This window comes from Theropithecus gelada, chromosome 6 (genome assembly GCF_003255815.1).
Source record: "Theropithecus gelada isolate Dixy chromosome 6, Tgel_1.0, whole genome shotgun sequence".
Taxonomy (NCBI): Eukaryota; Metazoa; Chordata; class Mammalia; order Primates; family Cercopithecidae; genus Theropithecus; species Theropithecus gelada.
Window position 1 is genome coordinate 53050865 of NC_037673.1, and position 25802 is coordinate 53076666.

At 42.5% G+C, this 25802-nt stretch overlaps 1 protein-coding gene across 1 annotated transcript in view; it reads right to left on the reverse strand.

Annotated features, from left to right (window-relative positions):
• The window catches only part of ANKRD55 (ankyrin repeat domain 55), a 138749-nt gene that overhangs the window by 64565 nt on the left and 48382 nt on the right, over nucleotides 1-25802 (reverse strand). Inside the window, exons 4-6 of the mRNA XM_025388590.1 lie at nucleotides 21160-21290; nucleotides 15628-15737; nucleotides 4375-4435 (exon numbers count right to left, since the gene is read on the reverse strand). Of these exons, the coding sequence (XP_025244375.1) occupies nucleotides 4375-4435; nucleotides 15628-15737; nucleotides 21160-21290 (302 nt within the window). The remainder of the gene's footprint in view (nucleotides 1-4374; nucleotides 4436-15627; nucleotides 15738-21159; nucleotides 21291-25802) is intronic.

Consider the following 25802-nt stretch of genomic DNA (forward strand, 5'->3'; position numbering starts at 1 on the left):
TTTTTTGAGACAGAGTCTTGCTCTGTTGCCTACGCTGGAGTGCAGTCACGCCATCTCAGATCACTGCAACCTCCATCTCCCAAGTTCAAGCAATTCCACCGCCTGCCTCAGTCTTTGGAGTATCTGGGGCTACAGGCATGAGCCACTACACCCAGCTAATTTTCATATTTTAGTAGAGACATTAGTAGGGGTTTGGCCATGTTAGCCAGGCTGGTTTTGAACTCCTGGCCTCAAGTGATTCACCCGCCTCAGCCTCCCAAAGTGCTGGGATTACAGGCATGAGCCATGGAACCGGGCCTTAAAAATCTCAATTGGCTTCATTTGCAATTCTAGAACTGGGCTTCATTCCAAAATGTTCTGGCCGGACATGGTGGTTCACGCATATAATCGCAGCACTTTGGGAGGCTGAGGCGGGAGGATCACTTGAACTCAGGAGTTCTAGACCAGCCTGGGCAACATAGGAAGACCCCCGTCTCTACCAAAAATGAAAAATGAGCTGAGTATGGCTGTGCATGCCTGTGATGCAGGGTTTCTGTGGTCCCATCTACTCTGGAGGCTGAGGCAGGAGGATTGACTTGAGCCCAGGAGGCAGAGGCTGCAGTGGGCTGTGATCATGTCACTGCACTCCAGCCTGAGTGACAGAGTGAGACTGTCTAAAAAAAAAAAAAAAAAAAAGCTTTCCAATGAGCCCAGCAGAGGAGGTTGGTTTTGCAGATAGAGAAGGGCTGAAAAAAGCATAAGCAAAGAACAAAAATCAGATTGGTTATTTCAAACTTACTTTCCTTGAAAGATGAAAGATGAGAACAGGGAAACAGAACAACAGAGAAAAAACTGATTGCTTAACATCAGGTTACTTTAGGTTACTTTTTGTTGTAAGGATTAAAGGCAGAGGAAATTTCATTATCATGCTAAGTAAAACTGGCCTGTTTGGGAAATTTGGCTATTGTCTCTCTCCTGATTTCTCAGAAGGTCAGATAACAGCTTGATTTCAGTTTGGTGACTTGGAATTTAAGTATGAGGGACTCCATTTTGATATTTGGCCTGGTCTATTGACCTAGTACAGGGGCTCAGTCAAGAACAAAATTACATGAGTGCCTCAAAGTTATATGAATGCCATCTCTACTAAAAATAGAAAAATTACCCTGGCATGGTGGTGTGTGCCTGTAGTCCTAGCTACTCAGAAAGCTGAGTGGGAGGATCACCTGAGCCCAGGATGTGGAGGTTGCAGTGAGCTGACATCGCATCATACCACTGCACTCTAGCCTGGGCCACAGAATGAGACCCTGCCTCAAAAAAAACCAAACCCAAAATCATATATGTATATACACATAGCTACATATATATACACACATACATATATGGATACATATATGGATACATAATATATACATACACATATATATCCATACACACACATATATATATATCTTCAGTGATTTAAAGCAAAACCTCAGAGGAAAGAGGATCGTACTGTTAGAAACTTCTGCTTTGAAAATGAGAACCAGAGATGAGGTAGCACAGTCTGGTCACTCTGCCCATGGTGTGGAAGCAGGGAGCTGGAGTGGCGGAGTCCATGTGTACATATATACACACATACATACACATACTATATATATATTATATATATGTATATCTATTATGAAAAACACAGGCAAGCATTAGCAGTTGGTTTCAGATGGATTCCAGACAGCAGGCTGTGAATGGACCAAAGAGGAAGCTGTGACCATGTGTAGGAAGTGCCTTGTTGAGGCCCTTGCTCTGCTAGGTCTGCTTTCTGAGCTTAAAACCCAATGGGTCCATATGCTGGTGTAATAGCAGGAGGAATCTTTTTGCAGAAGTCCCTTTGCATGAGGAGGAACCAGGGACTTTATTTACCACATATTTTATGTAAGGTGTTATAATTACCACTCTTAGAAAGATCCGTGTCTACTTTCATTCTCTCCACTGCCAGGTGCCTCCTGGGGTGGAGAAAAATAGGGAACTATGTCTTTACTGGGGGGTTGCTAGTTCTGCTGAGGGGTACTTGAGTTAGAGGTCTATACGTGGAATTTAGCTTTAGGGTATAAATGAGCAAATTTGTCATCTTTCTAAATAAGACTGAGTTTAGGGATTACCGCAGAGGTTGGAGGTGGAGGATGTAGTTGGCAACTTGCCCGGAAATCTAGAGGTTCGCAATCTGCTGACATGGACTCCGCCACTGCAGCTCCCTGCTTCCACACCATGGGCAGAGTGACCAGACTGTGCTACCTCATCTCTGGTTCTCATTTTTAAAGCAGAAGTTTCTAATAGTGCGACCCTCTTTCCTCTGAGGTTTTGCTTTAAACCACTGAAGATACGGGGAGTGAAAGCAGCAGGGGCTTTCTGATGTGGTTATTAATGCCAGTCAGAGGGAAGCCTTTAATCAGAAGCCTCAAGACAGATGGGCGGACTGGGCGCAGTGGCTCACACCTGTAATCTCAGCACTTTGGGAGGCCAGGGTGGGCAGATCACCTGAGCTCACAAGTTTGAGAACAGCCTGCTCAACATGGTGAAACCCCATGTCTGTATTAAAAATACAAAAATTAGCTGAGCACAGTGGTGTGCACCTGTAGTCCCAGCTACTTGGGAGGTTGAAGTAGGAGAATTTCTTGAACCTGGAAGGTGGAGGCTGTAGTGAGCTGAGATCGCACCACTGTACTCCAGCCTGGGCGACAGAGTGAGAATCTGTCTATTAAAAAAAAAAAAAAAAAAAAAGACAGATGCGGGGGCGTCTATCCCAGGAGAAAGCGATTTGGAGGGGCTTACCCCCTGCCCCCTTGCCTGTGGTCACCTAGCTTCCTTGAAAATAATGTAATTGGCATCTTTGTGTATGTACATTTTTAATGTTATCAGACTTTCTGAGTGAAATGCAACCAAACCAAGCACATATTTATTTTACAATTCCATTAAAAACCAGGTATTTAAATTGATTTTAAGAACCTTGTTAAGGAAATCAGCCTGCCTAAGGAAAATTAGTACTGCATTTAAAAAGAGTTAAGCAGATCTAACAAGACTCTAAGCTACTCTTGGGCAGCTCTGCTTAGTGTCTGAGCCACCTTCCCTCAAGAACTTTGTTGAAGAGTGTTGAACAACCTTTTTGGAAGCCTTCTATTTGCAACACGAATTAAAGAGCAGTTATGATCACTGGGATTAATAATGTGGTGTCTGGAGCAGGTAACCTGGAATTATTAATATTATCTCTGTGTCATCTTTTTCTTTTCTTTTTCGGGACGACGGGGGAGTGGGGGCACAGGATGTCGCTCTGTCACCCAGGCTAGAGTGCAGTGATGTGATCATATCTCACTGCAACCTTGAACTTCTGGGCTCAAGTGATCCTCCTGCCTCAGCCCTCAGAGTAGCTGGGACTATAGGCATGTGCCACCACACCCAGCTACTTTTTAAACTTTTTGTAGAAATGGAGTCTTGCTGTGCTGCCCAGGCTGGTCTCAAACTCCTGGGTTCAAGTGAGCCTCCCATCTTGGCCTCCCAGAGCGCTGGGATTACAGGCATGAGCCAGTATCTCGTCTTGTCGTTGTTTTCCTTTTTCTTTCTCTTTTTTCTTTGGAGATGGGGGTCTCGCTATGTTGCCCAGGCTGGGCTCAAGTGATCCTCCCACCTCAGCCTCCTGAGTAGCTGTGACCACTGGCACGCGCCACCACACCCAGCTCTCTGCCATCTTTCACTAGAGAGCATGTCTTAGGCCGGGTGCAGTGGCTCATGCCTGCAATCCCAGCACTTTGGGAGGCCGAGGCAGGCGGATCACCTGAGGTCGGGAGTTTGAGATCAGCTTGACTAACACGGATAAACCCTGTCTCTACTAAAAATACAAAATTAGCCGGATGTGGTGGCACATGCCTGTAATCCCAGCTACTGGGGAGGCTGAGGCAGGAGAATCACTTGAATCTGGGAGGCAGTGGTTGTGGTGAGCCGAGACAGCACCATTGCACTCCAGCCTGGGCGACAAGAGCGAAACTCTGTCTTAAAAAAAAAAAGAGAGAGAGAGCATGTCTTGAGCCACAGCATGCTACTAAGTTTCTGGGACTTGAGAAGACAGGAGAGAGCAATATTTATTTCTCAATGTCCAGAGGGAAATTACAAAATTTCAGTCATATGGTAAATGCTGAAGTACTTAATGCAATAAAGTCCTTCCCTATCAGAAGCTACGCACAACCATGGTGGGGATAAGTTTCTGCTGAGGATTAATAGTGAAAACAGGTCTCCCTTTCAGGGTAGGAACACAAAACTGTGCTTCATGTCTCCCCGTAGCTTTTAAGAGGAAGCACAATGGTTCAGAAACGCCCTTCCTTTCACCCTCACATGCAAAATGACCACTTGTTGCTTGAGAGTGTGGCTCACCTCATTGTCCTGGTGATTAATCTCGCTGAGGTTCGACTGTTGCAACAGGACTGTGAGGAGCCTGTAAGGAAAAATAGGAGAAATGGCTCAAAAGAACAGGCAGTCACGGTGCTCTTGGAATTAGTATAAAAACATGACCTTAGAAAAAGCGTCAGTTGAAAGGCTCCAAATGAAGATGAGGGCCTTTCCGTTTCTCTGGGAAAAAGATCCACAGAAAAGAAATAAGAGTGTGATAGGTTAGAAGACACCTGTGAGGAGGGCTGCTGTCTGCCTTTCCCACCCTCTCTCCATCTCAGCACTCCCGAGGGGCACAGGCGGATGGAGAAACTTTAGGCTCATTGTGTTCACCAGGCCTCTGTCATCTAGCCACACCCTTTAAGAACCAAAATCATGTAGCACTTACTTTTTTTTTTTTTTTTTGACACGGAGTCTCGCTGTCGCCCAGGCTCGAGTGTGCAGTGGCATGAACTTGGCTCACTGGAAGCTCCGCCTCCCGGGTTCACGCCATTCTCCTGCCTCAGCCTCCCAAGTAGCTGGGACTACAGGTGCCCACCACCACACCCGGCTAATTTTGTTTTTGTATTTTTAGTAGAGATGGGGTTTCACCGTGTTAGCCAGGATGGTCTAAATCTCCTGACCTCGTGATCTGCCCGTCTTGGCCTCCCAAATTGCTGGGATTACAGGCATGAGCCACCACGCCCGGCCACTTATTCTTTATTCGCTTTATAGGAACTTATAGAGTGCTTTCAACCTGCTTCACTCCTAGCTGCATATGTCATGCCTTTTTAATGCATAGATTATACCAGGAGGTTGTCAGTATTTGCAAGTTTGCTCATTCTTTGTAAAATACACACATGCCTAAGCACAAGATGACAGTAATCAGTGTAAAACAGCTATCAACGATTCTCAGATTCAAGCTCTTCCCTGACTTGGATCTCTTGCTCAGTTGACTGAAGTCAACACTCCGTCTGGGAGAGGGGGCAGTGGAGAGGGGCCCGGGCTCTGCAGCCAGATGGCTTGGGTTCACATCCCAGTCCTGCCACTGATGAGCTCTGTGACCTTAGGCAAGTTACTTATCTTCTCCCTGCCTAAACTTCTTCATCTGTGACATAGGAGTGATAAAAACTACCTATCACACAGCTCAGTGTGAGGATTAAATGAGTTAATATGCATACAACATATAGAGCATGTCTGGAACATGCTGTTATTTCTAGAGCCCTTAACCCCAGAAGTTTGAACCCTGGCTCCATCTCAGAATTGCCTGGAGAGATTTTTTTTTTTTTTAAACCACAAATACCTGGACTCTGTACTCAGGGTTTCTAACTCAATAGGTCTGGAGAGAAGCCCAGCTTCTACTGTTTAAAAAAAGCTATTCAGGAAATTCTGGTAAACAGCCAGGTTTGGAAACAATTGAGAAAGGTGCTGAATGAATTAATGAATGGATACTCATCAAGATGATAAAGAACAGTGTATGGGCAGTCAATGGAGGAAATTCAGAAATTGCTTTTGGAAGAATTATTTGTAAAATGAAATTGTTTAGTCTCTTCTCCAATCAAATCTTTATCATCTCGGCTTGGAAGACATCTAAAGCCCTAAGTATTAAATTGTTAGTTACAATAGAAAAAAAGAAAGGTCCACTAATCATATTGCCTTAGTAGGAAATGTAATACACAGAGAGCTTAAATAGAGATGGACTTCTGGTTATTTGCGGTGGAGGTGAAATAACCAGGAAACCTGTGGTTTCAATCTGGTTTTATCATAGTCTTTTGGGGAGCCAGGACAATGCTGAGATTTAATTCTCACCTCACTACTGCACAATCTGAGTTTCTGTATCCTCATGTATATCAGAGGCTTAGCAATTCGGTGGTGTAAAGGATCGAGTGATCCAACAGGCAGAAAGACCCTGGGTCACATACTCTAAAGGGACAATGGCTATGACTGCATACAGCACATCTCTTTTATGCTCTCTGAATTCTAGATGTAGCCTTTGGTAGGAAGACATATAAAAATAATTGCATTTTGGGTCACACAATTTTTATCTTTGCAATTATTTCACCAATGGATATATTTCCCTGTGGCTTCTTTGTAAGTGGGTGCAGGGCTTAACTGGTGACTGTGCTTCTCCTTTCTCTCTTTCCTTCTGTCCTCTCTGTCTCATTATTGGCCATTGTTTACTCTCTAGGGCTCATTTGGTCTGAGGGACTAGGGGAGGAGGGGAGGACGAGGTAGGAGGTCAACTGTGGTCCAGTGTGGTTATCCTCGGTTAGCCCTGAGCAGACAGAGATTATCTGTGGCCAGACAGGATCTTCCGGGGGCTCTGACCAGGTTAGAATGAGGGTAGGGAGAGCAAGACCTCTTGTCACATCCTGGGTGGACTCCCAAGGTTGTGGGATGAACCCTGTGCCTAGATAGTTCTCTATTTGGCTCTCAAAGCCATTCTCTTCTCTACACTGCCCTGCTCTGAGGCTGTCCTCTGGGATGGCATCAGCCAGGCTCCCTTGCCCTTGGCTTCCTATTGGGTTTTGCTAGTAGGGGAACTGGCAGGATGAGGGAGAGAAGCCAGCTCCCTTTCTGAGAATAATTGTATTTCTCTACCAAAGGCCTCAGTTCTTGCCAGGTGGCCCCTCGCCTACAGCTAAGCAGCTCTCAGAGGGTTCCAGTAACTGCCCCTTCCTTGCCCCTTTAGGTCTAGAGAGTGATAACATTTTCTTACTCTTTTGGGAAAAGTGGGGGTGGGGTAGGGGATTAGAGCATCATCCATCATCTCTTGTTGGTCAATTTTTGGTCAATTTTTTTTTTTTTTTTTGAGACAGGGTCTCACTCTGTCACCTAGGCTGGAGTGCAGTGGCACAATCACAGTTCACTGCAACCTGGACTTCCTGGGCCGAAGTGATCCATCCTCCTGCCTCAGCCTTCAGAGTAGTTTGCATTACAGGTGTGCACCATCATGCCCAACTAATTTTTTTGTGTTTTTAGTAGAGAGGGGGTTTCACTATGTTGCCCAGGCTGGTCTTGAACTCCTGAACTCAAATGATCCTCAGCTTCCTGAAGTGCTGGGATTACAGGTGCGAATCACCCTATCCAGCCTTGTTGGCCAAGTTTAGTCTTTCCCTAAACTTTCTCCAGTTGCCACCCTTTAATTCCCATGTCCTCTCTGTCATGGCTCTGACTGATACGTGATGATCTGTGTGGCCCAACTCCATTTGACTGTGAAGTCTCTGAGACCCATTGATCATCAAAGCTGGACACAAATAGACAGATCAGGGCCCTCTCTTGCATTCTTGCCCTCTCTCTGGCTCTGGCTCTCTCTCACATGTTGTGAGAACAAAGAACCTGAGGCCCTTCCTGGCTTGCCAAGACCACCATACAGTGGCTCGATGATCCAGCCTGAACCAGAAACCAGGTGTCCCATTGCCAGCCTGGGGCTTCCTTGCTGTTCCGTGGTATGGAGGTCACCTGCGAGATACCTGTCCAGCATCTATCTCAATTCCCAGATGATTTTCAGCCCTCTGTTGTGCTTCCCCTGAGCTCTTGTTTTGTGTTACCATGGCCCAGGAGTCCTTCCACATCCCATCAGCCCAGTTCAGACTCCCTCCTGTCCTCGGATCTCTGAGGCGGTGATGTAAGACCCATCTCATCTCAAGTGCCAGGACAGCAGGCTTGGACCCCAGCAAGAGCAGTCCCAGACAGGTGGTGTGTGAGTCATAAGAGCACCGAGGCTGGGGCCAGACTGCCGCTGTTAGAATCCCTGCTCCATGCCAACCAGCCAGTGACCTTGGGCTAGCTCCCAGAGCCTACCTTTTCTTATCCATAAAATGCAGAGAATAATAGCTACTTCAAGATCTGTTGTGACTTCGAGTCCATGCACACGAAGCACTTGGAATAGCCCTTACATGCCATAATAAAATTTTATATGGCCAGGTGCGGTGGCTCATGCCTGCCTGTAATCCCAGCACTTTGGGAGGCCAAGGTGGGCGGATCAACTGAGGTCAGGAGTTTGAGACCAGCCTGGCTAACATGGTGAAACCCCGTCTGTAATAGAAATAGAAAAATTAGCCAGACATGATGGTGGGCACCTGTAATTCCAGCTACTAGAGAGGCTGCGGTCGGAGAATTGCTACATTCTGGGAGGCAGAGGTTGCAGGGAGCTGAGATCATGCCACTGCACACTAGCCTGGGCAACAGCGCTTGAGACTCTGTCTCACAAAAAAAAAAAAAAAAATTCTATATAATGATTAATTTTTTAATAGCTCCTACCTTCTATTTTCTGGGTCTCCACTGATTACCATTAGGTGAATGGTGGGTCTCAGAGAAGGATCAGCTAGAAGCATCCTGGGGACAACTCATCCCTGTGAGCTTTCCAGTTTTGCTGGCCCCTCTGGAGACTCCCAGCCCTGGAGCTGGCCAGCCCAGTGACAGGTGGGAAAAAATGGTCCCACAACCAGCCGTCTCCCCTTCCTGTCCCTGGAGCTGCCTGTATGAGAGCGTGCTGCAGTGAGACATCCACCGCAGGTCAGAACACAACACCTGGTAACTAGAGAACAGGACCCCAAGGAAATGATTTTCTTCTTCCCTTGGGCTGCAGTCAAGAGTGATGAAAAGAGGCAGAGTGGCTGGCCCTCTGACAGGGAGGAAAAAAAAGTCTGCCAGTAGCCATGGAGACCATAAAAAGACCTTCAGAGAGCCCCGTGGCTGCTTTCAGAGAAAATTGCTGCTTGCCTTCCAACACTAGCATGTGCAGCGTTGTACAAACACAACTCTGTTCTCTTTGGAGCTTTGTTTTAATGATCATGCCCCCTCTTTCATACCAGCGCCCTCTGAATGTCCCAGCCAAGGAAGCAAGAAAAGCCGTGGGGAGCTGAAAGGGAGAAAACTTGGACCTGCTGAGAAGCAGAGGTTCAAAGCAGGAAGGGGAATCATGAGAGGAAACCTGTGCGTCTTTGCTTTTGTAAACCCAATGTGCCTTCATGTTCATAATTATAAACCATTTACCCCTGCATCAGCCTCCATCCCCACTGAGCGGGTGTTTAGCTAAGGATACAGATTCAAACTGATGGGTTTGTTCAGGAGTTGTTTCCATCTGAGCACTAAAATCCCTCTGGAGGCAAAGGACTAATTGAAGCATCCCTTGGCTTGTTTATAAGCAGCTTTGGTTTGAGGCTTCTCTCTGAATAACCTCCAGTGAGCACCCAGTAGAAGGAGCTTGCTGTTTGGAAATCTAAGTGTTAGCAGATTTAAAATCAGTATAAAAACCTGGGCACAAGGGCACCATGTGGCCTGTACATACTGTTTATGATTAGGGGAAAATGCAGACATATGCCGACTTACAAAGGTGTGCATAGATCCACACGTACAACATACCCCAACAACCTTTGCAGTAAATGTGTGTGCCCGGCAGTAGGATGCAGGATTGCATTTACATGGACCTGTGTCTGTGCACACATTTTTGTGGACCTGAGTGTGCTGAGGTGAAGAAGGCCAGGATGAGCACCAGTGGGGTGGCAGTAGTAGTGTTTCATTCCTTAGCTTCTTACGATATTTGTGGTGTTTCTTTCTGTCTTCCACCATCATCATCATGGATGACCATCAACATTATCATTAATATCATCACCCCATCATCATCACCAACACTTTCTGAACATGGACAATGTACTAGGTACTGAGTTCAGTGTTTCCACACATTTTCTCGTTTGCTTCTGCCTACTTCCCTGTGAAGTAAGCAGGAATAATATACTAAATCGTACTTACTTCGCCAGGTGTGGTGGCTCACGCTTGTAATCCCAGCACTTTGGGAGACTGAGGCAGGCGGATCACCTCAGTTTGAGAATTTGAGACGAGTCTGACCAACATGGAGAAACCCCATCTCTACTAAAAATACAAAATTAGCCTGGCATGGTGGTGCATGTCTGTAATCCCAGCTACTCGGGAGGCTGAGGGAGGAGAATTGCTTGAACCCAGGAGCCAGAGGTTGTGGTGAGCCAAGATCATGCCTTTATACTCCAACCTGGGCAACAAGAGTGAAACTCTGTCTCAAAAAAAAAAAAAAAAAAAAAAGAAAGAAAGAAAGAAAGAAAAAAAAAAGTACTTACATCAAGGGGAAGCTGAGCCTTGACATGTTAACTTGCCCAAGAGAATAAGAGCTGGAGCCAGATTTAAACTCAGTCAGTCTGACTCATACTCATGAGCTGGCACTTCTGGCCACCCTTCAGGGATTTCTTTTCTTTTCCCTTCCTTCCTTCCTTCCTTCCTTCCTTCCTTCCTTCCTTCCTTCCTTCCTTCCTTCCTTCCTTCCTTCCTTCCTTCCTTCCTTCCTTGCTTCCTTCCTGTCTTGTGCTATTGCCCAGGTTGGATTAAAATGGCACGATCAAAGTGCACCGCAGCCTTGAACTCCTGGGCTCAAGCAATATTCCAGTCTCAGCCTCCTGAATAGTTAGAACTACAGGAGCACACCACTATGCCTGGCTAATTTAAAAAAAAATCATTTTTAGAAATGAGGACTCACTATGTTGCCTAAGCTGGTCTTGAACTCCTGGCCTCTAGTTATCCTCCTGCCTTTGTCTCCCAAAGCACTGGGATTACAGGTGTGAGCCACCATGCCTGGCCCCTTCAAGGATTTTAGATTGTTTTCAGATATAGTAAAATAAGATAATGAGTGAAGAAATAAGACAAAGAGAAAACAAGGGCAGGAAAAAAAAAAAAAAAAAAAAGACGTGATCTATAGTCCTACATGTATGCCAGAGGTGAGACACAAACTGAGTTTTGAATTTTCTAAATATATAAAGAAAGAAACATGCTCTGAAGTCACAGTGTCTGTATGGTAAAAATAAAAAATGATTTATCAGAAGCAGCACAGCAATTCCTTCTATAGTAGAAATATTTCTTGTGGTTTCTCATATAGAAGTTTTCGGGGCGCTAATGAATGATGGGCCAGTAAGTTTTGTAAGACTGTTTCTTATAACGTTTCTCAATGGAGACCAAGGGCTTAATGTCAAAATATGGCCATCAAAATAAATTCTACAAGGTCCACAATAGTAGGTCTCAGAAACACAGCAGACCCACTGGGCAGGTTACCTTCACATATGCAGTGGGTAATTCATTATTTTTTCTGTGCCTCAATTCTGTAAAATAGGGATAGAAATATTACCTATAGAGGTGTGGTAAGGATTAGATTAGTTAATACCCCAAAAGCACTTAGAAATTTGCTCTGAACATGGTAAATAACCAACATTATCATCATCATCATCATTGTTGTACGTTAAATGCAAACCTATATGTTTTAGTGGTCGGCCAAGGTTATGTCTACTTAAGAAAATTGAGCAAAGAGCCTTGTGTGACCCAGTAGAAGATTGCTGCCTTCCTCAGTCTGGTTGTGAGATTAGGAAGTACCCATGAGCCAGATCACATTTTGTTTTTGTTTTTGTTTTTTTTTCCTCAAAAAAACAGTTCTGAGTTCATGCTGACACAAACAGATGAGTGACTGAAGCCCAGCTTCTCTACAACACGGCATGGGTTGGTCGGTTTCTACTTTAAACATTTAATGCAGTTGTATCAAACTCTGCCGTGGACCTAAAATTTCTCAAACAACTACAAAAAATGTAATTTTAACAATGTAATTCCATAGGGAATCCTTTAGGGCAAACTAGTTTCCAAATATTCTGTAGGTAACCAAACCACAGTCCCGCATCATTTAATGATGGGAATACTTTCTGAGAAACGTGTCGTTAGGTGATTTTATCATTGTGTGAACATCTTAGAGTGTATCACACAAACCTAGATGGTAGAGCGTACTACACACCTATGCTATATGGTAGAGCCTATTGCTTCTAGGCCACAAATATGCACAGCATGTGACTGTACTAAACACTGTAGGCAATTGCAACACAGTGTAAGTATTTACATATGTAAACATAGAAGAGGTACAGTAAAAATATGATATAATTATCTTATGGGACTGTCATCACACATGCGTTCTCCCACTAACTGAAATGTCATTATGCAGCGTGTAACTAACTGTATTTGATTTGCTGTATGGGTTGTTAGGACTTAACCCAATTCATCTTTGGAGAGCATTTACTAGAAATAACAATTTTGGTTTTGGAATAGTCAATCTTAACTTTGGGGGATTATTAGTTAAAGCAGCTAGCATTGCCATAACTAAAGCAGAATTTTATCTTTCAGAATCAGTGAAGGGCTTTTTAGGACAATATAAGTAACTACTCATCTGCACACAGAAGGATGTTTATTTTTCTTATTTCAACTCATCCAAGGGTGGTGGCTGGGCCATTAAGTACAGTTTCAAGAGAGGGGAAGCCACGACTGTCTGCTCTCTATACATTAAGTTATAGCAACTTAATGTAGATCCTCAAGAGTAGAGGAGTACTGGAAAGCATAATAAGAAATAGAAATACAAGTCCACAAAGAGGAAGTACACTTGGGTTGATTTTCAATTTATTATTGCAGTGATTTCAGAGGATGAACCTAATCAACTGATCCAAGTGACAATGAATGTAATTTTGACTGACAAGGCTTAGTTTATCCCTCAGGTGCAATGTGTTAAGAGCAGAGACAGCGAGCTTTTCACCAAAATCCTTGTCCCCCTTTCCTGGATTGGAGGCATTGTTGGGAGGTAGATTCCTGGCTAGAAACTATATTCCCCAGAGCACCTTACAACCAGATGTGGTTGAATGACTAGTCCTTATTCATGGAATATGAGCAGAAGTGAATTGTGTCATTTGCAGGCTGAGGTTTTAAAGAACTGAGTGTGGCTTCTTTATAGGGTAGTCCCTGCTTAATCTGCGGTTTCGCTTTCCATTATTTCAGTTACCCATAGTTCACTGTGGTTCAAAAACATTCAATGAAAAATTCCAGAAATAAACAATTCATGTTTTAAATTGTGTGGCATTCTGAATAGAATGATGAAATCTGCCGCTAACTACACTCTGCTCTCATTAGTCACTTAGGAGCCACCTCGGTTAACGGATCGCCTGTCGCTGTATTGCAGCACTGTGTTCACGTTACTCTTATTTTACTCAGCAGTGGCCCCAAAGTGCAAGAGTAGTGATACTGGCATATTGTTATAATTGTTCTATTTTATTGTTATTGTTGTTAATCTCTTACTGTGCCTAATTTATACGTTAAATTTTATAGGTATGTATGTATAGGAAAAAACATAGCATATATAGACTTTGGTACTATCTGAGGTTTCAGACATCCATGTGGGTCTTGGAACGTATCCCCTCCAGGGTGAGGGGGGACTACTGTGCTCCTCTTTCCCCGTCTGCAGGCTGAATAAGGACATTCTGTGCTCTTAGGGGATGAAGGTGCTATAGAATGGAAGAAGCTTGGGTCCCTGAATCGCCATGTGGCAGCGAGCCACCCACCACCCCCCTACATTGGATGGTTACATGTCTGATAAAATTTTTCTTTTTTTTTTCTTTGCGATGAAGACTCGCTTTGTCGCCCAGCCTGGAGTGCAGTGGTGCGAACCCAGCTCACTGCAACATCTGCCTCCTGGGTTCAAGCGATTATCCTGCTTCAGCCTCCCGAGTAGCTGGGATTACAGGCACTCACCACCACATCTGACTAATTTTTGTATTTTTAGTACAGATGGGGTTTTGCCATGCTGGCCAGGCTGGTCTCGAACTCCTCACCTCAGGTGATCCACCTGCCTTGGCCTCCCAAAGTGCTGGGATTACAGGCGTAAGCCATGGCACCCAGCCAGAAATAATTTTTACTGTGTTAAAACAATGAAGCTTTGGATTTTATGTGTTACAACAGCTATAATTACTGTAACTTAAATGGGCTTTTAAAATCTTCCAGAATCAGCTAATAGGTTTTGAAATGACCACTCTGAGTGAGGCAAGTAAAAGCAATTATGTGTAGTAAATTAAGACAGAAGAAACAGAAAAGGTACATTTTAAACTTATTTTCTAAATACCACTCTTGGGAAAACAGTATGATTTTGTGACTAAGTATTTTTGTGGGGTCATTCTTTTTTTTTGTTTTTCCTACTTCATCAAGAGGGAGTCATACCCTCATGATGCCTATTGATTGTTAACTGTCTGCGTTTGCTGTTTCTTCTCTAAACATCCTTGTTTTGTTGGGCTTTGGGTAAATCCTAGTTTTCTGTTATTTCTGGACATAGTCCAATATAATAAGAGTCAAGTCTTGGGAATAGTCCTGGAATTTCCCAAGACCTTTTATTTTACTGTAAAAGAGATTGAAGTAAAGAAATCTTGTTATTCCTCAGCCTGGAAGATTATGGCCTTGGGCTTCTCAACCCAGACAGAGCTTCAGGTTTTAGTTCTGGACACAGAGTTGAGAGGGTGAAGCATATAGAATACACTCCTTGTGCTGCTGGCCTATGACCTAGACTTGGAAATGCTCAATTCCTGTCAGAGGCATGTTCTGCAGAGGAGAAAATGTCCACCATGTTACTGATTCCATAGTAGAAATTCTGTTAGCAGCTGCTCTGAGGGGCTTTCTAAAGAATGGGAACTGAGGCCATGTAGACACAGAGGAATGGAGAAGCTACCCTTGGTATGGACAAAACCTTTTCCTTCGTTGCTCAGTCATCTTACAAAAAGGTGGCCTTCTTGATCATCCAATTTACTTGAGTGTATTTTTTCACAGGGCTTCTAGGTGCACACACTTGCGGTTTCCTTCTAACCCCCTGGTCTCCCTGCTGCTGGCTCCTTTGCCTCCTCCCAGCTCCTAAAGGCTGGCATTGCCCTGGGTTTAGACATTAACCTTTCTGCCCAGTCACTGCTCTTTTGCCCTATTTAATTTTCTTCATAGCCCTCGTCACTATTAATGATCTTATTTATTTGTTAACTGGTATGCTTAAGAGCTTCACTAGAATATAAGCTCTGTGACATCAGAGACTCTATTTTATTTACTGTGGAACTTCAAAGGACTAGAACAGTCTTTGGTCCATAAAATGTGCTCAAAAAATAGTTGTTGAATGCATAATTGACTTACTGATTAATGGAATGAATGAATATATGAATTCTGATGATGACAAACAGCATATCTTCTTAAAGATTAGGAGACAAAAGTTTTATTGAAGTAGGAGGAAACAGTTTGAGATTATTCCAGAATATTTTGTTGTGGTCCTATCTGCTGCAACTTAAAAAAAAAAAAAAAGATGGTTTTCTTTTTCTTTTTATCAGCCACAGAGGGATGGATTAGATGACCTTCTCATAGAAGTTGAGTCGCTCCCAACTTGAGCATCATGTAAACCTGGCCACTTACCTCACATCGGGCTCAGCAGTGGCAGCATGCAGTGGCAGGCGGCCATTTTTATCTGGGATATTGTGCTTGGCACCATTTCTGAGTAGACTCACACAGCCTTCAAGCCAGCCCTGAAATACAAGAGCAACCACATCATTATATAACAGAAGCTCAAGTAACATGGTCCAACAAACTTTCTCTAGATTTTTTTCCCCTTCTCTGGTTTGGCTAAACACATATTTTATTTGACTTGAAGTGGTTAAGAACCACAACTCCATCTTAGATGCCTCAACAGAGGACCGAAGGTCTTGAAGTACAGATTCCCAGGTTTATGGAAGGACCTTTCCCCTTTAGATGCAGACTGACCTTAGAATCTCTCCATCTCCCCCTCCCCATTTCTAGGGCCACTCACTGGTATTACACGTATAAGCTCAGACTGCATGATAAATGGGCCTTGGTCCTCTATTGCAAGCTCCTTTTCTAGTAACCACAAGGACAGCACCTTGCCTATTCAAGTCAGTCCCCCTCCCAGTGCCTAGAAGTCTAACCTGAGCTCTACTGCAATGGCTGGGACCCTGCCACCTTATTGACTGATCTTTCTGATGCTGAAAGCTTGAATCCCTAAACATAAGGCATTACCTGCACCTTCCAAAGGTTTCCCATTGCTATGTTTTATCCACCTGTAAATTCCCCAAGAACTTTATGTGAACTGCTGAAACCTGCTGTCTACAATTGTCTAGATTGAGACCTGATATGGCCACATTTCATGCTTGTTACATCCTCGGTCAACACTTACTGCTTGGTCATCTTCTCATTGTCTCTCCCATTTCAAAGGGCAGGTATAATTTCAGGCTAGCCCTCCCTCCCATGCTACTTTAACTGACCCATACCTATTGATAACCAAGTTTGGCTCGCGTGCTAAAGAGTATGTCTTCTACATTCATCCAGAATGGCTTGGGTTACTTGCCCAATTATAAGCAGACTTAAAAAGAGATGAAATTATTATTATGAAGAATAATAGGATAACCCTCTATTTTGTTCAGAAGCAGGCTTCCCATCATCCTACATTCGTGTCTAGGCAAACCTCAAAATTATCCAGTAAAATGAGAAAGATGACTGAAGATTTTTCCTCCTTACATTGAAAGCAATAAAAATCAAAATGTTGGCCGGGTGCAGTGGCTCACGTCTGTAATCCCAGCACTTTGGGAGGCCGAGGCAGGTGGATCACAAGATCAAGAGATCGAGACCATCCTGGCTAACACGGTGAAACCCCATCTTTACTAAAAATATAAAAAATTAGCCGGGCGTGGTGGCGGGCGCCTATAGTCCCAGCTACTCGGGAGGCTGAGGCAGGAGAATGGTGTGAACCTGGGAGGTGGAGGTTGCAGTAAGCTGATGTCGTGCCACTGCACTCCAGCCTGGGTGACAGAGCGAGACTCCGTCTCAAAAAAAAAATCAACATGTTAATAAATGCATGGAGAAGAAGGAAGATCATGATAAGAAAATAACCTTTTGGTTTTGAAGTCTGGAAGGAAAATTAACAAAAATGCATCAAAACTCAGAGTATGAATATTGAATATGATTTTGTAGAATTGACCATTAATATCTAAGTCTTAAGTAGAAGCAAGTATTTTTCTGGCATTTCCAGTCTTGTGTTATGGCTTACTGATGCATTAAATCTGTTTTTAGTTGTTAATGTCTAAATCATCAAGTTCTCAGATTAAAAGGAGAAATTAGACCCAGAGACCCAAAAGACAGGCATGCTGGGCAAATTTTAGAGTTGCCAAAGATTTACAGTTTTTGAAAAGCAGATCTTTTGGTGGGGGAAAGTTTGAAACACTTTTAAAAATCATATTGCAACACTTCCTGGAACTCTGTGTGTGTCAATGGTTTTCTGATTTTTATTTTTTTCTTGAAGATGAAAAGAAGAAAAACCATTGAATATACTATCTGAAACACTTGGTCAGTCACTATTAAGAGCCAACAAATGACTTTTATACCTACTATGTGCTGGCTGATTCCCCCAGTGTTTATTCTTCAGCTGTGATGGGCATTTTTTTTTTTTTTTTTATTAAGTGTTACAAATGAAGGAGAAAGCACAAAGAGATACAGTGATTTGCCTAACCAATGTCGCACACCTGTGAAATTTGATCATTTGAATTGGGTCCTTCTTGTTGTATCCAACTACTAAACCAGAGTTGAGAAGTCAGGGGAAAAAGCAGGCCGGGCACGTAACATTGCTCCAAAATTCAGTTATCTGCAAGCCTGGCTGCTGAAACTGCCTAGTAACTAGTTTTATCTAATGGCTTCCGAAAAACCTGCTGCAACAAAAAGAAGAATTTTACCCACCATGGTCACTCACCAATCAGAGCTTGCCAGCTCCCCAAAACTCGACTAGTGCCAATGAACTTTCTAGAAAAACAATATGTAACATTTCTCCTTCTAATAAAACCTACAACTTCCTCTTCATTCTTTGGACATACTGAGGACCACCTGGTGTGTGTATTGCAATTCTTTTTTCCTTGTTTTTTGAGACAGTGTCTCACTCTGTCACCCAGGCTGGAGTACAGTCGCACGATCTCAATTCACTGCAGCCTCCGCCTCCTGGGTTCAAGTGATTCTCCTGCCTCAGCTTCCCAAGTAGCTGGGACTACAGGCATGCGCCACCACACCTGGCTATGTTTTGTATTTTTAGTAGAGACAGAGTTTCACCATGTTGCCCAGGCTGGTCTCGAACTCCTGACCTCAGGTGATCCGTCTGCCTCAGCCTCCCAAAGTGCTGGGATTAACGGCATGAGCCACCATGCCCAGCCGCAATTCTTATATATCAAATAATACGTTAAATGTAGAGATTCATCTCTCTCTCTCTCTATTTTTATATATATAAATATACATTTATTTATATATATTTATATATATTATATATATATTTATATTATAAAATAAAAAATATATATTTATTTTCTTTTTTCTTTTTTTTTGAGACGGAGTTTCGCTCTTGTTGCCCAGGCTAGAGTGCAATGGCGCCAACCTCTGCCTCCTGGGTTCAGGTGATTCTCCTGCCTCAGCCTCTCGAGTACCTGGAATTACAGGCATGCACCACCATGCCCGGCTAATTTTGTATTTTTAGTAGAGATGGGGTTTCTCCATGTTCGTCAGGCTGGTCTCGAACTCCTGACCTCAGGTGATCCTCCAGCCTCCTGGCCTCCCAAAGTGGTGGGATTACAGGTGTGAGCCACCGTGCCCAGCCTCAACTCTACATATTTTATTTGAGTTTGACACATCTGTAGTAAGTTTTTCTGTACACTAAGTTCAGAGTTGTGGCAGAGACTTAACTTCTAAGTATCCCATTTGGGGAGTTTTTCTTTAATTCTTGAATTTGAACATTGCCAGGAGGGAGGGATGAGCTTCACAGTGCAGTCCCCAGGACAACCGCTTCCCGTGAGCCTCAGCAGAATGATGGAGGGTCCTGCCTTGGGGAGCCACACGGAGATGGGGGCAGAATTTAAAAGGTGGCACCACATGGTGTCCTGCTGGCAGACTCTCCTCATGCAGCCCCTTAGAATATATTCCTAGAAAGAGTTGTCTGCAAAGGTGTCAACTCTCCAGGCTCCGAGGGTATCCATAGTTATTCACCGTGATTTAGAGGAGCACTTCTTCCCAGTCCCCTGCATAGCTCTCTAGTCAAAGAAATGTAAAATTTTGAATTTTTGAACTTTGAAAGGGGGACAGTTTACTTTCACTACATTCTATGTGCTAGTGGCCGTCAACTTTAGAAACCCCTTCTATTCCCTTCCTCCACCCCCTTATCCCAGTTTTCTCTTTTCTTCAGCTCAGATACTGGAAAAGTCCATAGCAAGAGCAGTTCTTAAGGCATGTGCTAGAAGGGAGGGGGCTAGGAGGACAGCCATATGTCTGTCTGAGGTGTGGGACTTCGGCTAATATGCACAGACCAGTGGCTTTTAAACTTGATGGGCAAGTTTTTAAAAATTGCCTGGGAGGCTGAGATGGGCAGATCATGAGGTCAAGAGATCGAGACCATCCTGGCCAACATGGTGAAACCCTGTTTCTACTAAAAATACAAAAATTAGCTGAGTGTGATGATGCACGCCTGTAGTCTCAGCTACTCGGGAGGCTAAGGCAGGAGAATCGCTTGAACCCGGGAGGTGGAGGCTGCAGTGAGCTGAGATTGCACCACTGCACTCCAGCCTGGTGACAGAGTAAGACTCCGCCTCAAAAAAAAAAAGTAAAAAAATTCCCAAGGAGGTTTGTTTAACATGCAGACTCCCCCAACACCAATTACCCTAGTCCTGCTCCCAGAGTATCTGACTCAGGAGGTCTAGGGTATACCCCTGGTACCTGCATTCGATACTAACGTGAATAAGTTCTGATAACCCTCTACCATCGGACCAGCCTGGCACTTGCATTTGAAACAAGCACCCCAAGGGATATTTACACAAAAGATCTGTGGACCACAGTTTGAAAATTTCTTCCCAGATTTGCATGTGAGTTCTAGAGAGAGGGCACAAATAGAAAATGAAAAAGTAGGCTTTAAAGGAAATCTCTATAAGACTTGGGCAATGCTTCATTGCAATCTATGCCAGCTCATGGCAGAAGAGGGTGGTGTTTGGGAAAGGGAAGTGATTTAATTCAGCAGGACACCTTCAGTGGGGCTGGTCCAGAATGAATTCACCACCATCAGTGGGCAGCAATAGCAAATGCAAGCTATAGCAAATGCAAGAAGCTGCATTGGCAGCAATGGTGGTCACAGTGAAGATTTCTGGGTGCCTCTCTGGAGAGGAAGAAAATGGATGACCTCCATGTGGTGGTCAGGAGTTGTTTGACATGAGCTCAAGGCACCCCTAGGACCTCCCAAAAGGATTGCAGGAAGAGTTTGAGAGGAGAGGGTCTTGAGAATTTTCAGTAAGGCTTAACCAAGCTTGCTCTAATGTTGGGAAATGCTGAGCCGAATTCTCTACTGGTGAGGACTAGTATTACGACACAGTTGTTAAATTGAACCCTGATTGTGGGCTGAGTCCTCTGCTTGACGTTGTCCCTTTAAGAGCCTGCTATGTCTCCCCTGTTCTCTATCGTCCAGTCCCTCCCACCACCTTCCCCAGTTCTCATTGTTCTCCACATTCCTCAGCCTCAAGCTTCTACTCGACCAATCCTACCCCACAGATGTTAACCGGATCTTCACAGTGTTCCCACCCTGTTGGGGTTATTTAGGGAGATTGTTCTTAGAAGCACCAAGTGTGTCCAGAAATATCTTGAGAGAAATTCTGATGCTGTTAAGATAGAAAAGAATGTTTCCCTAATGGCCATATCACCTCTATCTTAGAGGATTGTTAGGAAGATCCAAAATGGCCCAAATTCATGAAACCAACTCTAAGTGGGGATATAAATGTTGAAGATGATTGGAGTAAAGCTTCAAGTTCTAGCTCCTTTAGCCAGCTGCATAGATCCAAGAATGCTCCTCTGCAACTGGGACCCCATAATGACACCCTTAGCCTACCCTGCTCCTTAGACCCTGTGACAGACACAAATCAGTACCAGGTAGGTGGCCAGGCATAAACTTGTGCGGCCATAAGCATCCTGCATGTTAATATTCGCTCCCATCTTCAACAGCAGCTTCACTGTGTCCACTTGACGTCCAGAAACCGCATGCATCAAGGGCGTGCATCCTGGAATGAGACATTTCAACAGCCTTTAAACATATTTGACCCATGAAACTGATGATCAGGCTTCATTGGCCTGTTCATTTATTTTGCTGTTTGCAATACAAACCCAGCTGTTTGTATGAGACTGAAGGGAGATAAAGCTGATTGTTGCTACATCTCTATAAACTATGTATTTTTTTTACTGGCTCTTTACAATCTTTTGCAATTTTGCAATAATTGGCTGAGTAAAACATTTTGGGTAGATGATAAAAATTGCTTATGACTGTGTCAGGGATCAGCATAGTTTAAGACATAACAGATTTATCCTGACTTAGCTTGAACAATGTAGCATCTGGGAGTGCTTTTGGAAAGCCGCTCTATCTGAGATGGGTTCAGCACACTTTCATTGGAGGTGGCGGGTGCTAAGGGACAGCAACAGTGCCCAGCCTTGGATTGCACAAATTCTTGTTGAAAAAGTGGCCACCTGTACTGAAATGCTTCTCTGTTTTCAGAATCAATATAGGCCAAGGCATTTAGTTTTTTGTGTGTTTTCTTCCTGAATAAAAATAGAGATGAAATTACACATTCTGATGAACTTTGCAGGGCTGTTGGAACAAGCCAGCCTCATGAGGCAGGATCCAGGTGCTTCTCATTCCTTCAGGTGAAGAAATCAAACCTCAGATTCACCGCTTGCCCAGCTGAGACTTGTGTAGATGTCTTTGGATTGGAGATTGTGATTCTTCTCCAGATGAACTGCAAGCTATGACCCTGAGACATTCCCGAGAAAGGGTAAATCCCAAGATTTCTGTTTTCACTGAAAGAGCACCGAGTTCAGAGTTGTGGCTGAGTCTTAACTTCTAAGTGTCCCTTTTGCCAAAGTTTTCTTTAATATTTGAATTTGAACATTGCCAGGAGGGAGTGATGAGCTTTGCAGTGCAGTCCCTAGGACACCAGAAATTGAGCTGTGGTCGGCAACTCAATTTCTCTCCAATTTTTTTCCTTCTAAAACTCTTTCAGTCATCTGTACTGGGAAAAAGCAGCAATGAAGTGCTATGTCTTAAAATAGTTGCAAAATTTCCTTCCTTTCCCTTCCTCCCTTCCTTTCTTCCTGTCAACAAGTGGTAATTATAACTATTGAGAGAAAAAAAGGACATGTTGCAAAAGGCAATTATTGAAGCAATCTGTGAATCTGAAATACTCAGTAAGTAAAGCTAAAGAATCCCTAGATAGGCCAGGTGTGGTCATGCCTGTAATCCCAGCACTTTGGGTAGGCCGAGGTGGGCAGATCTCTTGAGGCCAGGAGTTCGAGAACAGCTTGGCCAACATGGTGAAACCCCGTCTCCACTAAAAATACAAAAAAAAAAAAAAATTAGCTGGGCATGGTGGCACGCATCTGTGATCTTAGCTACTCAGGAGGCTGAGGCAGGAGAATCGCTTGAACCCCTGGAGGTGGAGGTTGCAGTGAGCCGAGATTGTGCCATTGCACTCCAGCGTGGGTGACAGAGAGAAACTCCATCTCACAAAAACAAAAACAAAAACAAGAAAAGAATCCCTAGATACTGTTTTCATAAAATTACATGCTATGTCTAGCTAATTTACATCTATCTTGAGAGCCTAGCTTACATATAAATTTCTTCAGGGAACACCTTCTTGACCCTCCATTGTGAACTGGATGTCCATGTTATAATTTTTCATCATCCTTCATTTTTCTCTAGTAACGCTTTTAATATTTTATAATCATGTATTGATTGAGCATAATCATGTGTTTAAAATTTGTCTCTTCTAAGCTATAAATTCGAAGTGGAAGGAACCACATCTCTCATGCTCATCATTGAATCCTCAGTACCAACCACTATATCTGGTACCGGGAAGATATTAAACAGCAATTCTGAAATGCATAACCAAATGATTACTGAAGTAATTTTTTTTTTTTTTTTGAGGCACCATCTTGCTCTGTTGCCCAGGCTGGAGTGCAGTGGTGTGATCATGGCTCCCTGCAGCCCTGACCTTCCAGGCTCAAGCAGTCCTTCCACGTCAATGTCCCAAAGTGCAGGGATTATGGGCATGAGCCACTGCATCTGGCCCAAGTATTTCTTAAGTTTAAAATAATTTTCCTGACGTGTCTCTAACTGAGGTTTAGGGAGGAATGACAGATTTATCTCCAAATTGGGTTCCAAAATTTATTTTAAGTTGGTACATTTGTCCTTGTAGAAAATAGAAGGAAAAAAACCCTCAAAATAAAACAAATAAGAGAGTACAGCATTGTTCCTGTATATAAAATTCATATATAAAAGAAAAGGTCTTCCTTAAACAAAAGCAATGGGAAAAGTAACAAAAAACAATAGCAACAACAAAAATAAGGTACTTAGAAATAAATCTAACTGAAGAAGAGCAAGACTTATGTGGATAAAAAGTATAAAACTTATCGGGTGACATAACAGAAGAACTAAACATGCGAAGACATACTATGTTTATGATGGAGAAGACTCTATAATAGAGCCATCAATTTCCTGAAAATGAATCTATACATTCATTGCAGGTCTAATAAAAACTCAGCAAAGCTGTTGTGAAACTTGAAAAAAATCCTAAAATTTATCTGGAAGTTTAAAGTGCCAAAAAAATTTCAAGACAATTTTACAGTAGAACTAAAGAGGATTATTGCTTTTTGAACCAACAAGATTATAAAGCCATGGTAATTAAAACAATAAATATGTCAACAGAACAGAGGAAAAAGTTCAGGAAATACTTAGACCTATCGAGGAACTCAATATATGACCAAAGTGTCATCACAAATCAGTAGGGAAAAAAAGGTATTCAATAAATGGTGCTGAGAAACTGGCTATACAAAAGGGATACATTAAAATTAGATCTAAAATTCACATCATACATAAATACTTTCCAAATATGAAAAGCAAAATTTAACAACTTATAAAATATATAGACAAATATATTTTATAACATTAAGACTAGTAAGGCCTTACTGAAGAAGACATAAAAACTGCAAACTATAAAGAAAACATTTTATTAAATTAAATTATATTCAAATTAAAATTTTCTGTATTACATAAGATCCCATAAATGAAATGAAAAGGCCAGCTACAGATTGGGAGGTTGTTTTAATTCATAAAACCAAGAAAAAATTATGAGCTTAACTAAATAAATAACATCAATAATTGAATCAGAAAGAAATAAACAATGTAGGAGCAATTTGAGAGACAGCAGACACAAGCCAATAAACATATGAAAGATTATAAATCTCTCAAATAATTAGAGAATACATATTTCTACTTTTCTCAATGTCATTTCTCAATGACATTCATACGTATTGGATTACCAATTATAAAACATCTGAAATGCCAGGTGTTGTCAAGGATTTGGGGAACTCTTACATACTGTTGGTTAAAGTATAAGTTGGGACAACCAGTTTGGGGGATAAATGTGGCAACATTTCATAAAATTATAGGTGCTCATACCTTATAACCCTGTAATTCCACTTCCAAGTTTATTTCATAAAGAAACTTTCACAGTGATGAACAAAGAGATATAATCAAAGATGATAATGAAGAATTAAACAAGAAATGGCATAAATGAATGTTAATAGAGAAATACATAAATTATGTTAGATTTAGGCAAAGAAGTGTCATAGAGCAATAAAAATGTCCAAGTTAAGTTAATCCAGATCCACTTGAATAAATCTTGAAGACATAATTTTGAGTGAAGAAAGCCAATTGCAAAGATATACACTATTATTTATGTAAATTTTATAAATCAAAATAAACAGATTGCTATAAACTCAGGAAAAGTAGTCAAAGCAGAAAAACAGAAAAAGGAAAGATACACACCAGCTTCAGAATAGTGGTTAGTTATTTTAAAGGAATGAAGGGAAAAGGGGTGGAATCAGAAAAGGATAAAAAGGGCCTTTAACTGCTCTGTAACTTTTTTCCTTTAAAAAAAATCCAAGAAAAAAATTGCAAATTGTCAAAATTGTTAAATTCTGGGTGGTAGTTACATAGCAGTTTGACATGTTATTCTCTGTACTTTGTCTTATGTTTGAAATATTTTATATTTGAAATAAAATACACAAAATAAAGGGTGGAGCAACTTGGTTAGGTAAGGTGTGCAGGAAGGTAGCCTCAGCATCTTGTGTCCTTAAATGATCCACTTTGCCACGTGGTAAAGTGTCCAAGAACTTTAAGACATCTGCACTGTAAGATAAGGAGCAGAAAGAGCACTAACCAAGGACACAGAATATTTGGGTTCCAGTTCCTAGCTATTTTACTAGCTATGAAACTTTGGTTGAGAAACTTAGCCACGTTGAGACTCATTGTCTTGTCCTGGGTGGTGCAAAGTAATTACAGTATGGTTATGAAATTCCAAAAGCAATAATAATAGCTTGTATTTATTGAGTGTTTATTATGTATCAGGCATAACTCTGAATACTCTAGATGTATTAACCCAGCTAGTTTTGATTTTTGTACTGTCTTAGTCTGTTTTCTGTTGCTATAACTGAATACCCAAGACTGGGTAATTTATAAA